Raw genomic sequence first — 14,405 nt, 5'->3', positions numbered from 1 at the left:
CCAGCATTGTATTTTAAATGTGACTGCAGTATAATTCTGAAAAATTATCAAAGAATATAAAACTCGCGCTTCCAATTCTGGTACTGGCTCTGCTTGGACTTTAATTGTTGACTTAAAAAAAAAACAAAAAGCATGTAACTACTTCCCCCGCTTTACCGATCCACAACTTTACATCATATTCATCACCTGCACAACTGTAGCATGAAGAAAAAAAAAACACCTGCTGGTGATCACTACCCAGTCTCCATTTTTCAATGGATATTAAGGGCTCTGAAACACATCTGTTGCCAGGTGGAAGAGGAGGTCGTCCTGTTAGGGACTATCAAAGAGGAAAAAAAATCAAGTCCCAGATCATTGCAGAGAAGGGACATGGCTAATACTCACACCCATCAGTGGATCACAGGGGCATCAGACATGTCTGATCCAAAAAAAAAAAGGATCATAACTATCTTTTGCGTTATACTCAATCTCATCTAGTCGGACGAGGAAAAACTCAAGCTGCTGTCCAAGCAGAGCCACCTTCCAGTTATGTTGTGTTACTCAGTGCATGCATGCAACTACCCTGAACAAAGTGTGCTGAAAATATATTGGATGTTTGTGATATACAAGTATTCTGTTTGTATCAGTCAGAAACTTTGATTTCTAGTATATTTTTCTCTTTCATTAGGACTGGCCTATTGTTGTATCCAAGATGGATATTATTATAACCTATTTTTCAAATGGTAGATCTATCCACGAGATTCTCTTGTTGTGTCATTTATTAAAAAGTAAAACAATTGCTAAAGTTTCTCTCGGTTAAGTATGAAAATGTGTTTTCCAGTGAAAAGGATAAGACAAGGGAAAATTGTGTTTTCCAGTCTCTGGAAAATGTGTAGCAATTGTTGATATTTAACTAATAACACTTTAAAATGTGCAAATATGTGAGGTAAATTTTAATACAAGCTGCTTGATGGGTGGCTCGTCCGCTGCCTGACCAAAATCAGACTCAACTGCAGTTTAGATACAAGATCTCCAAATTTATGTAACATTTTGGGAAATGTGCTTTGTTATAACTGGCACAGAAAAATGGAAATGGGAACAGGTGTCTGAGCGTAGGCAGATGTAAAATGTTTTAAGGCTGCGTTCCAGTTATCTGAGAAGTAGGAACTTGGAGCTGGATTTGATGTCAGACCCGAGGTAAATTCCGATTTAAATCGGAATTTCATCATGGCGACACCCATAGACATTGTGTACAATAGCTCTTACAAACGTCGTTTCAAGCTTTACTTCCCATAAGCAAGCATCACTTTTAATTTATTCAGTTTAGAGTTGCAGGCACCACATGCGACACTAATTTTAGACACATTGTTAAATCCATGTCTTAACCTGTTTCAACTGTTGATGCGAGGTTCGCCTTACAATTTGTAACCAGGGATAGTTGGAGTAGTTCCCAGATTCCCAGTGGGAAATCCGGAGTTCCAGTTGATGTTTTTGACTGGGAAGTCGAAATTTCCAAGTTACGAGTAAAGCTGGAACGCAGCATTAGCTTTCAGAACAGGCTCTTTGCAGTTAGGTTGTGCCTATGTTTTTGAAGACGGCCCAAACTGCTTCCATTATCTATGCCAGCCCTACCTTAGACTGATAATTACCATGACATGCACATTTCCCAAAACATTCAGACCTTTAGTATCTGAAAGTTTTAAGGATTTTATTTGTTTCTTTGATTCTCCCCAACAGGAACCTTGTCACTATCCAGACTTGACAATATTTTGTATGGATGCTTGGAAAACGAAAAATGGATGTGAATTTGTTTTCAATCGGCATACACGCAAAACCTGTTTAGTTTCACAGATATAAAATTTGACTTGTTCATGATTTTCCTTAACACCCTCCCCAGTCTAATGGTAATGCTGTAGTGTGTTCCTTTCAGTTCTGTGGGGGTGTGTATGTGTGTACACGTGCACTTGTAACTGCTGGGGGCAGGAGTGGTCAATGGGCATGGGTGGGAAGGGACTACATGTAAATAAAATCAGTGTTGAGGTGTTTAATTTCTGTGTCAGTGTAAGTTAAATATTCTAAACTAAAAAAAAAAGATGTATTATTCTCTATTGTGACTCATGGTACATTTAAAAAGAAAAAGAAAAAGCTGTTTTATCCATATTTCAAATGCTTATCTCTCTAGCTTCTGGCGATACCTGTTCCATTTTATAGATTTGTCAGCACAAAATGCAATAAACCAATATCATTTTACTACAGAATGTGTGTTTGCAGTTTTTAATCGTGTCGTTTTGACAATAAAAACAAAACTACAGATTGACCAGCACAATGGAAAACTATAAAACAAGCTCAGGGCTGAAAACAAACCATTTCTATCACAAAGTAAAACGTACTTCATAGCTCTATTGTTCGTTACACACGTTAAAAGATTCTGTAAAACATTTCAGGCAAACTGAAAAGACAAACCATTATGTAATTCAGGGAAACCTTCCAAATTTCAACTGCACAAAATTGAGGAGAAAATCAAAACGTTTACAAAACATCTCCAGGGTCTTCTAACACAAACCTATCACAGAAACAGTTGCAGTAAAGGCTTCTAACCGCTCATTTGTCTCAATAATGGCGAGGATACATGGACATTGGGGGGGGACCCTGCCCCATATTGGGAGCTGACCTCTGGGGCATCGGCGGAGCAGACCCAGGGCCCACCAGGTTGTTCAGAGACGGCCCACTCTGAATGAGTGTGTCGAGAGCTTTCTGGACGCTTGGGTTGTCAAAATTGATACCTGAAGTGGCAGCGGGGGGTCTCTGAGCAGTAGACGCAGGGGGTAAGCGGGACATTGACATGCCGTAACCCTGGGATCCACCTGAAGCCATGCCTGGCATTGGTGAACGGGATGGATTTTGGGAGGGTGAGGGACCGAGTGAGCTGTAGGAGTGTGACTGAGGGGCGCCCTGGGAAACGGCAGTGGATCCTGATAAGGGGCTGGAGCCGCTATTAAACAGACTGAGGATTTTAGCCTGCAGCTCCTGCTGGTGACTCGGGTTTGCCGAGGCGCTGGAACTGGTCGACAGGTGACTTGGCTGGGCGGTGCTGAGTGTAGATGGAGTGAGTCCTGCAGCTGATGGTACCACATCACGATGCTGCGCTGCAGGAGCTGAAGGTTGACAATTCGGATTTACTGTTTATGTGTTTAGCATGAAAGAATGCATATCATTTTAAAACTATCAACTGGTAGTGATTTGAAGCAGTCCTTAAATGAGGTGGTTACCTGCCAGAGGATCTTCAGAGGTTCTTACAAGACGAGTTCTTTTATCCTTCATGTATGCAATGAGGCTGTCCAGTTCCTCTGGGGTTAAAAACCTAGATGAAAAACATCCAATAAAAACCTCGTTCTTGGACTACGTTCACACAGCAGGCAAAGCAACTCCAGCCCAATGTTTCTTGCCTCATGTGACCCATATTTGATTTTTTTCACTGAAATCTGAACAACCCCATTCTGATCTTTTCACGCTCCCTCTACTGCTACTTCCATGTGTGTTACTAAATCAGATACAGATCCTATAGGTTACATATATATGCAGTGTTTTTTAGACATTGTAGTCAGAGCTATAGATTTGGTGAACTGAGGTGCTGTGAGACCAGAGGCCAGTACCAACACTGCTTCTGTATATTGTCGAGAAAACTGAAATAAAGTGTTGAGATCTTTCCAGGTACATGCAGAAAACGGAGCAAAGGCCTGGGAAATAACAGTAATCTTGTATATTGATTTAATGATGATTAAGAAAGATAAATACAAAATACACACATGTAATATGTAATGGTTGGAATGTCTAATGCATAATTGAAATATATGTTCTGTATTCTTGAATTGTAATAACAGTAACAATTTGATTGTTGTATGTTGATTATTGATGATTAGAAATGGTAACAGCTTGAGTTACAGAATAGATAAGTGATGGAGAATCATACTGTGAGTTATAAGTTGGTAAAATGTTAAATTGATTATGTTTTATGATAAAGTTACAGAAATAAGATGACTGAAGGTTTAAGAAATAAAGCAGACTGTGTTGCAATTAATATGCTGAACTAGGCGGGGGTGCTGGAACAACTCAAGAAGGGAAGTAAGTTACGAGAAATGGCCTCAAAAGCCAGATGGCCAGTAGAAAAAGGGAAGTACCGAAGAGAGTTGCTGCAATGAGTCAGGGAGGAGAGGGTGGTTGGGAAAGATTGGGACTTTCCACACACTCATGGGGACGAGTCAGAAGTCACGTAGACCTCTCCCATACACAACCATGGGCTGAGAGGGTTTAAAAATCAGCAGACGAGAGAGGAAACTGTTCTTTGTCCGCGGCGCTGGAGGAAAATCAACAAGAGGACGCAGACTGAAGATCAGCAGAGGACCGCACCCTGGGACCAAGGGGAAATTGAGACTAAACATCGCTAAGAAGGGACAAGATCCATCTGCCCCCAGCCCTGGTTCCTGATTCGACCGACTCTTCTGCCTCAACCCAACGATCCCTATTCTACGGCAGCAGACTTGGAGAAAAGACAAAGGTCACTGTTTGACGAAGATTCTGTGCGTTTGAAGGACAACGGACAGTTCTACTTTGCTTCTATTCTGAAAGAGGACTTTGCTCCGCCAGGACAGAGACTCTGACCAAGGACATCTGAGAATTTCAGCTGCCGAGATCAATTGCCACCGGGTGTGAGTTGAACTGCCCCTCAAAAGCCTCGCTTAGTTAAACTGGTGACAGAGGATAGGGATAGAAATGAGAATAGGTTATGATTGATTTTAATTTGAATTTATTGTTTTATTACAAGTTTGTAATCTCTGAAAGTAAATCTGCTTGTCATTTACCCCTGCTAAAGCTTGCTTAATAAATTACATACTAAAATTACCAATGGAACTTGTGGACATTGAGATTAATTGAGTCGTATGATCATTGTAGTTTTCCCTGATTACAGTAAAACTAGCATACATGATTCTAGAGATGTGGTGGCTTCGTACTTTCCTTTGGTGAGTGTTAAAATAATGACCCTGGGACTTAAGTCTAAGTCACTAAATCCAATCTAGCCGTTACCAAGTGCCCTTATTTTTAGGAAAAGAGCTACCGTTAACAGGAGTGGTTGTTGAAGCTATGTAGCTGTGAGGGCTACTCAGCTGACTGTTTCTCAACTGAAAAGGGTCATAACTTCTGGATTTGTAGGTAGTTAGAGCTAGACGAGTATTTTCCGCCGCCCGTTTGAATAGAATATCTCCTATAAACCTATTCTAGGGTAAGATCCGGGTTTCAGGGAGTTTCCGGACCTGTTAGAGAACTGGTCAGTAGTCAGTCGGAGGTGAGATAAGGGCGGGGCTGACTATTGCGTAATAACAAACAATACAAACTGGTAAGACTTGGTTAATGGAGCAGCTATTTAAGCGCACCACATCTCGATTCCACCACTCATAGTTCAGCGTATGTATGTATCCAAACAAACTTCTCTACAGAAGTTTCAGGCAACACTCCACTAAAGGGCATTTTTATTTCTAACTTTTTTCTTCTCATTGTGATCTTGTGACGATACTCTCGGCTCCCACTAATCTACAACTTTAAAATCAATCCATCATCAGCAGCGACATCCATCATTACTTCCCCAAAACACTGTGCTGCTGCATCTATGTTCTTCTGTGAATGCGAGCCACTTTGGGGTCATGAACTGTTCACATAGAAGTCTGGTTGTATCATTCAGTAGTATGAATGTTAAAATAATAAATAAAAATCTAGACCTGCTGTGAGATTGCAGCATTAGAAGCCACAATTTTAATTTCAGTACATCTTTTAAAGTTTGAGTGTATATTATTCGATACCTGTTCTCCGCCAGCAGCGTGATGCTGGTGAGTACTGAAATGGGATGGCTCTCTCTGTCAGGCTCCCGGAGTAACACATCATCCGCCATCTTGGCAGCCTTTCTCGCGATTTCCTCCCGTTCTTTTTCTCGGTTTTCCACTTTGTAGGTGTCATAGTTGTGGGCGACCAGCAACATTGCATCTTGCATTGGCATGTTTCGATGTTCTGGTCAAGTAAAATACATGCAAGAATGAAAGGTATGATTCACTGAAGGGCTCCTTTTGAGGCTTACCGAACCAATAGATTCTCACGGCTGACTTAAATTACCTTGAGGTGTACCAAACAGGATGTTGACAGTGCAAGATCGGTGCACCTGATGCTGCTGAGTGATGATGATGGCGAAGGGAGTACGGGCTCTGCCTACGTCCTCCAGAGCCTGGGTGAGAGAAACTTCCGTGTTCAGGAAGATCAGATCCACAACCATTCCCAAGTCACGGACCTTTCGCCCGACTGTCTCTGCATACTCCCTACAGTTGTTTTAGAAGCAAGAGATGCACAAAAACACACAAAAACAAGAGCAATATGAAATGAAAATATCCAAGATAAGGTTAAAGATTTCCAGAAAGGCGATTAATTCTTGATGCTGTAAAGGACAGAGTGTGAACTTACTTCTGCGCCTTATTTACAACAATCACAGAGCAGTCAACAGGGCGGTCTGCGTCGTAGCGCCGCTGGAGATCTTCGTAGTACTGTCGATACAGTTCATTCCGACGGCGCTCTTCTGGTCGAGCGCGATCTTCTACTGATTGGCAAAAAGTGGGATGATGGTATTAAACGCCAAATCAAATCCAGTGACGTTTTAGACAAAAGCCTCTGGATTTTATCAACACAGCTACCTTTAAAAAAAAAGACTGTACAACTACAGTAAAAGTAAACACAACCTTTTTTTCTGTGAATTAGTGCTTTAAATGAAAATAGAGTCAACAAATGGAAACCATCAGTAAAAACATCAAAGAGAACGAAGCTGTGGAACCTGCTGATATTATGAGCATTGTATTACTAACCTCCAGGCTCACGACGTCCATTCCAGGGATCCAAGTACGGGTCTCTGTAGGGTTCATCCTTTCTCCTGTAATAGTCCTCTATCCCACTGCCGCTGCGGTAGTATCGGTCATAATCTTCTCTGCTGAAATGAAAGATTACAAGGTGAAGCAACATCATAATGGATTTACCAGCTTGCAGCTAAGGGTCAACAGTCACCTGTAAGCAGGGTCCCGAGGTTCGCCCCTGGCCTCCTTGTCTCTGCTCCCCGAGCGGTACCGGAAATCAGGGTCACGAGAGTGGCTACCTGGCCGGGGTTCCCTAGCAGAGTCTCTTCCCTCACGGCTCTCCCGAGGTTCTCTTGCGTCACGGCCATAAATAGGTGAACGCGAGCGAGGCCGGCCCTCCTTGCCATAGATGGGCCTGAGAGAGAGATCAAGAATTAGAGCTAGAAAAACTCAGAGTGTGAAGTGGAAGAGCAGATAATGCTGTTGGCGGCAATTTTAATTCATATTAAACAGGCTTGGATTTTAAGATTTTAAGATCTCAAGTGATGCAGTCACAAAAAAACAAAAACACAAATATTAACTTCAGATTTCTGGTTCATTTTTATTAAAATGCATCACTTTACTTGGAAGATTTTAGAACATTTTCTTCTCACCTTTCGGATAACATATTTTTAATTTGCACTTGGATTAGTTTTTCAAACCAAAACTCATTTTTATAAAGACACTTCGAGTTATAACTGAAAGTGAGAGCAAAAACAGCTTAAATGCAATGCGTGGAGTCTTTCCATTTCTTAACGATTCCTTCGATACCAAGCCAAAAACGCAGAACCTCAGCACATCGCAACACGCTTTATTGAAATACCGTTCAATCCAAAGTGATTGTGTTTTAGTGGACGAAAGATATAAAGGTAAATTGAGATTACAGTTGAGATATAAAGCAGTTGAGATAGAGACAAAACCACGACCGGTTTCAAAACCACAACCATTTTTCTGCCCGTCATAGCTTTCCAATACAAATCCTTTGAGATGCTCCAACTCCTGCTGTGCACTGACAGTCAGACGGCTGAAAGAAGGTTCTGAGATTTTTCCTCCTACTGTTGTGAAATATTTCCAGTGGCAATCGTCACGCAGAGACTTCATGTGGAAAGCAAGACTGCCATCCACTTGCAGCAGTTTCAGACATACGTTGAAGTGATTGTATTTACTTAAAACAAAGCGGTAATTTTAAAGTTTTGTGTTGATACCATGACGCTGCGGTGTTTCGACTCATTGTTAGGAGTTGAGAATCTCATACTGGAGATGGAGACAAAGGTGACAAAGTTGTCTTTATTTTGTTTTATTTTCTGAATCCTTAAGATGGCTTCTTGTTCACAGGTGCAAGAAAGCAAATGAACGTTGATGTAGTCATGTTCTTGAAAGATCAATAGGACAAATGTCTTTAAATATTAAAAAGTCGGAAATGTCAAAGTTTTTAAAGAGTTTTCAAGGAGTCTGTTTAAAAGAGACTTGAGCAACGCAAACCCTACTTACAGATGTAGGACTGAAATCTAGGCGCAAGAGTTTGACAAAAATCACACAAAGAACACTTCCACTGAGAGCAATATAAGAATCTTTGAGACAAGGACACTTTAAATTACACCAGATGTGTGTCTCTGTTCTTTATTTCAACTCATCAACAAAAGTTAGTTTTGTGTAAAATGTTGACATGTCAACAAACCACTTCGAACTCATCCAAATGTGAGATAGCTCCCTTAACGTTGAATTCAACCCTTGGGAGAAATTACAGGTGATGAAAATGTTACATACGCTCTTTACCGATAGAGAGGCGATGGTAGTTCTTCACACTCGTTTCACGTTACTTTACCTTCGAGGAGGGCTCTGCTGGGATAGAGGTTTAGCTTGCCGTCGCTCCACTGCCATATTTACATCTGAAAATAAATGAATCCAAACGTTGAACACAACAGTGACATGTAGACCAGCTAATGCTGTTCACGCAAAATGAGAGGCCGCATCATTCCTTTTCCGATCCAAATGAAAACTTAGGGAGAGGATCCAAATTGGAAAACGCAAAATGGACGAACGTTCAAAGCACAGAAAACCGAGACGCCAAATCTGTTGGATGAAAGGTTCTCTCGTCTCCGCCCAAGCTACTTCCACTTGGGAATTCAGATATAAGCTGGTATTTAAAAAAAAAGAAATAAATAAAGAAATGAATTCCATCTGATGAACTTAATTTGATAGAAAATATTGGCAAAATACTTTTTAATAAACAGTGGTAGGCACACTTTTGCTAATTTGCTAATAGCAGAGCTAGTTTTTTTGTTTAGCGCTTTTGTTAACTATAAAAACATATAGCGTACTTAGCTTCCCCCTCATAAAATTTTCCCACATAAATCTTTTTGTTTTATAAGCTGAATAAAGTTCAACATCTAAATGAAGACTGTACATGCAGCAGTGACTTTTGATGATCTCACGTTCTTTTTTTTTCCCCACCCAATAACTATTTCAATCAAGAATCATACAGAAACAAAACATGAACAGAGAACAAGATAATCACATAAATTCATGATCTATAATAATTATAGAACATGGAAATTATAATGTGGAAATGAAATTGGAGCTTGAGGATCTTTAAAAGGCAGATATAACTTAACTTTCGCATTAACTAAATGCCATGTTGATTTAGTGCTTTAGGGAAGCTAACTTTTATGATTAGTGTTTTAGAGGTAGAGCAACTAACCTCTTAGCTAGCGGTGCCTTCCACTGAATAAAACTTATATGAAGATAGTCTATAATCTACATATCAGCCATTAATATAATTGTATCCTTTAAACACAAATCTATGAATGGTATTACTAAACATTAAATTTTTTGTTCTGCATATTAAAAAAGTATGCAACAAAGATCAAATGCAACATTTGTTTAAACATGCTCTATAGAACGATGTTAAATAGGAACTACTTTTTGAAAACTATTGTAGTTTTCTACACAAACTCAAAAAAATCCTCAATGTGTCAGAAAACTAGGACTTTAAAAAGTTCATGTCCCAAACCGAATATGTTGAAATAAAAGAGACTTGTCCTTTTGACTGTAGTTTACAAATACTTCTCAGTCTCAATTACAGAGGATCAGCTTTGTAAACTCACCAACCCCAATAACTGATTCATGAAAAAAAAAAATTAAGGTAAGTTGGGTTGGAACTTTGAATATATATTTAAAAAAACATCAGTATAACAATACTGTGGTTGTTGCCAGAGAGAAAACTGTTCATCAAATGTTTAAAAGTTATGGGTTTAGCCTGCTCTTAGTACTGGCAAACTCTGTACCTGTAATTTGATTTAAAAACAGTGGTCTTTTAATTCATATAGACAATATCATTTTAAAGTAAGATTTACAAGCAAAATGTTGCATTTGGTCTCAAATGTTTTAAATATTAGCATACATGTCTGATTTTTAATATGGAGAATTTTGAAGAAGTGAGCCCATCAAAAGTTTTAGCATTTGTAAAATATAACAAAATCTTATTGAGACCATTTATTCAAATGTTTGGCAGTTAAGGCTTACCTAGTTTGTACCCTTTATATATTCGGCCCTTTTGAGCTGCTCTTGCAGCTTCAGCCTCCTCAAGGCGCTCAAATTGAACAAATCCATAACCTCGAAACAAGGACACGCCTGGAAGAGGAATATTTTAAGTGGCACAAAATTGTCTGTCCACCATCCACCAAGTAATAATGTTTAAGTTAAAGGCATATTCAAAATATTTTAAACAGCTATAAAGTTCAGCGGCAGCTTTTCGGATATTATCCGTCACATGTAACAACTGGCGAGGGAACGCTTGTAGGTTTACTAACCGACTATCTTCCCGTATGGAGAGAAAAGGTCTTCCAAATCCTTGTTTGTCATGTCAGAAGTTGGCAAATTCCCAACAAAAATCCTTCTCTCCAAATCCCTTGGATCGTTACTGCTGCAGGTGCGTGAATATCGCCCTGGTGATGGGCTGCGGCTTCTTCTGCGAGACATGCCTAGATCTTGAGGTTTATCCTTTTCTGTCTTCGTGCGCCTCAAAAGCTCGAACAGGTTCGGTTTGATTGCAAACAATTGTCTTTAAACTGTCGTCAATCCTGAAACATGTCAGTGAGTAAGAAGAGAGATCAAGTTCCATAACAAAATGGGTTTTGTGGATGAAAAATTGAAGATCAAATTCACAACAAAGCAAACTGAAATGCGGATAGTTTCAAAGTTTAGAAGAATTTTTAAATGAACATTTATGCAGTAAGTTCATGGCAGTTTTCATATATATATATATTTTTTTTTTTGCATTTTGTTTCTTTTGCGCAAACTAAAATGAAACAGCACTTGCATTGAAACGTGGCCGACAAGCTGGTGGTGAAAACTAGTGAACGACAAATGCGGGTCGAACAACGCAAGTCTTCAATTAAATCGCTGAAGAGACCGACTTCAAAAAGAATCTGCCTAAAGAAATACGCAAAAGCTCTCCAGAAACATTAGAGAACTTTGCTTTTTCTGAACACGGACAAAAAAAATAAACGCAATTGTGGGACAGTAGGTAACAGGTCATGAATGCCAAAAATATTAAAGCACCACCATTAGACTTTCATCAAAATTCTAATAATTTAACCTCCTTTGATTGGCAGACCAATTAAGGTCAAACCAAAATTATTAAATGCTCACATTATTTTATCAAATACAAAACTGAATAGAGTTTTTCATGAATCTGATCTTGAGCATTTACTTTCAAATAAGTAAATTAGCTTGTTATGAAAATGCAAAAAGAATTGGTTGTCTATTAATGACCTGTTTCCACTGAGCGGTATAATGCGGGTTGGTGTGGTACGTTGTCCATTTCCATTATAAAACTGGACCTTACAACCAACCAGAACCATACCATTCCTGGGCCCCCTTCATTTCTAGGTTCATAGGATGGTGGTATGGTAAGGTAGAGCTGCAGACCTCACACAACACACCATTGTCTGGAGGACAAAAGAGTCCATGCACCAACCCATTCTATAACCACAGTGGAAACGAGCATACGTTAACTACAAGTACTGCTGGTGTATTTGAGTTATGACATTTAACAAAAAAATAAATATTTCCTCCATTACATTAAGCTTCCTCTATAATTTTGAGAGATACTTTTGCAGTACAACCTTTTTATGCAAGTGGTTTATAGTGGTCAAATTTTATGTGTTGTAATTGCTAGGAAAAAAAATACAAACACGACACTTGGAGTAATCGTCTTCCCAACCCAAAAGTAAATTGATTGTTCAACCTCTTATTGAGTTCAGACAAGACGAGTGGGTTTTGTAAAAATGAAATGAAATGCTTGTTCAAAATGTCCTCTTCTCTTGAAATTGTGCGGCTGTTGCAGAAGAAAATAGGGATTCATAAAAATTAAATGACAGGCTGATGACCGATTGAAATATTCAAAATTTGAGTGTAAAATTAAAGAATGTTCCTCAAACTCCATAAGAAAGATACTCAGTCAAATCTGAAAATAGTTCTCCAGTTAAAGAAAAAACAAACAAACAAACATGCTTTTGGGTTTAGTGGTTCATCACAGCAGCACGATATAGTAAGTTGAAATGTTTTTTTCAGGGTGTTTTTGTTGGGGCCCAGTCCCTTGCATACCTTTAAGTTGAACCAGGACGGATTCAGTGATCATCTAGTTTGAAGATCCAAATGTCTAGATCCAAGATAAAGAAAAAAAATGTCATTTCAAATGTTTTTGTTGTCAATAACAACTTTACAAAGAACTGATAATAAACACAAAACATTGCAATGTATTTGACACAAACGTGAAACTCTACCTGTTAAATAGGCAACATATTTGTCAGTTACATCCTGTTTAACAAGAAAATGTTATGCTTGACATTAAAGTGGCTTAGCCAATGAAAGTTGAGACAGTGCTCCAATTCTTTAAAAATGCTTATCTGTTCACCTGATTGGACACCGCTGAAAAGGCTACGCTTTCGTTCTGAATTTTGGACATAAAACAACAACGTGGCATGAAACAAAAATACTTAATGCTACTTATAACATTACAGACAACTACTAAAAAAACAATATAATCGTGTAAACTATAGGCCCAATTAATGAGTTTGAAAAGAAAAACTCCAAAATCGTAAATGAAGTGTTTTTCAATGACAAGACATCAATAATTTTGCAGCTATTAAATATGTGCACACCGACAGATGCGAAAGGTGTAGACTTTAAGTGTTTTTTAATAGGTGTAGACTTTAATTAATAAGTGTTCAGGTGGCTAATTGTGTTATATTGCTGGTAACAAGCATGTAAAAAAAAAGCGACGTTAAGTTAGCTCTGTAGCTTAGCTTTGATATGGACTTAATTCCGTCGCTCGGCGGTCACTTAGTTTGCAAATGGCGTGATACTTTCGATAGAACAGTTTAACAGTATACTTTACAACAACAAAGCCAATCATTTTCAGTTTTTTAAAATTCCTTTCACATGTGCAAACTTCCGTTGTTTCCAGATAGATTAAGGTTTGCTTCACGTAACCAGGTTAGCAATGTATGTTAGCTACTTAACAACAGCAACAATGAAATGCTAACACCAAACCCCCTGTTCGCTGACATTTATCAAATACCGACTCAATGTACTTGTTATTATTTTATTCAGGGCATAAACAGCATTCAAATTACCTTCGCCGTTTGTCTTTTCTCCGTTTAGGTCGCTGTACCCCACGGAAAAGTGCTGCCTGTGGTCGTTCCTGGAAGGAAGAACACAAACGACGCTGAAGTTGGCATCCGATTCACAGCTGCCGATGTGATCGTACAAGAGTGGCGTTTGATTAAAGGTTATTTCGTTGCATTGAAAAGCTCTGACCTGAGCTACATTGAACACGTAGTTAAAAATCTAAAAGTAATTGAATTTTAAAAGTTGTTTATATTCATAAAATGTATGTAGCCTTATCATCTGTGAAGCCTTTATTCAATTTGTGAAATTAAAAAAAAGGGTCGATTTAAGGATTTTTGGCCTTTAAGGGATTCCGTTTGAAAGCTGTAACCTCTAACCTGGACAGAATTATTCTGCAATGAAGACGGATAGGAAACATGGTTTGCGATTTGTGAGAGTTAATCTATTTTTGAAACTCAGAAAACTGAATTTAGGGTTTTTGGTATCACAGATTTAGCTAAAATATGATATTACTCAGATATATCAAACATGGTCAAATTTATTATGCTCTCTAACTACATTATAGAAAACACGATTTTAATTAGTAAAACTTCAATTATATTTGTAAAAACTCTTGAAAAATGTTAATGGGCGAGAGGAAGATGAATTATAACAGAGGTCTGAGAAAATAACTGCCTCTTGAAATATAAAATAATATAAACTAATAGTTAATGCCTTTTGTGTGTTTAGAGGTCTTTCCTGAAGAAATTATTTCAAAACAACAAATCTGTAAAAATATGAGTGTAATGAAATTTATTTAAAAGAAAAATAAAAAATAATTTCAAAGTTCACAAAAATTACATGAACTGTTTTGCATGGTTGCAAGTTGGT

At 38.5% G+C, this 14,405-nt stretch overlaps 1 protein-coding gene across 6 annotated transcripts; it reads right to left on the bottom strand.

Annotated features, from left to right (window-relative positions):
- Positions 1-2,237: 2,237 nt before the first annotated feature.
- ncoa5 (nuclear receptor coactivator 5) lies at positions 2,238-13,652 on the bottom strand. Of its 6 annotated transcripts, none has more exons than XM_088005810.1 (12): positions 13,541-13,618; positions 12,510-12,564; positions 10,712-10,981; positions 10,425-10,532; positions 8,725-8,788; positions 7,072-7,275; positions 6,876-6,994; positions 6,481-6,613; positions 6,139-6,341; positions 5,832-6,036; positions 3,249-3,340; positions 2,238-3,134 (listed from the first exon to the last, which is right to left on the bottom strand). In XM_088005810.1, the coding sequence occupies exons 3-12, from the start codon at positions 10,878-10,880 to the stop codon at positions 2,590-2,592; spliced, it is 1,842 nt and encodes a 613-aa protein (XP_087861936.1). In that variant the 5' UTR covers positions 10,881-10,981; positions 12,510-12,564; positions 13,541-13,618; the 3' UTR covers positions 2,238-2,589. The 6 variants fall into 6 exon arrangements, with proteins under 6 accessions (XP_087861936.1, XP_087861938.1, XP_087861934.1 ...); XM_088005812.1 differs by having other exon boundaries at positions 6,481-6,610; XM_088005808.1 differs by having other exon boundaries at positions 6,139-6,338; positions 6,876-6,997; positions 13,541-13,617.
- Between the last annotated feature and the right edge of the window lie 753 nt (positions 13,653-14,405).

Source organism: Poecilia mexicana, unplaced genomic scaffold (assembly GCF_051168715.1).
Source record: "Poecilia mexicana isolate PSO_F unplaced genomic scaffold, ASM5116871v1 scaffold_5, whole genome shotgun sequence".
In the NCBI taxonomy this organism is placed as follows: domain Eukaryota; kingdom Metazoa; phylum Chordata; class Actinopteri; order Cyprinodontiformes; family Poeciliidae; genus Poecilia; species Poecilia mexicana.
This window is presented reverse-complemented; position numbering and strand designations above follow the sequence as displayed.

Bases quoted from the DNA above. Each gene is read 5' to 3' on its own strand.
- ncoa5 (XM_088005810.1), bottom strand. From the start codon at position 10,880: ATGTCTCGCAGAAGAAGCCGCAGCCCATCACCAGGGCGATATTCACGC. The intron at 8,789-10,424 runs GTAAGCCTTAAC...ATTTATTTTCAG, and splicing joins ATATAAAGGGTACAAACTAG to ATGTAAATATGGCAGTGGAG. The intron at 6,614-6,875 runs GTTAGTAATACA...TTTGCCAATCAG, and splicing joins TGGACGTCGTGAGCCTGGAG to TAGAAGATCGCGCTCGACCA.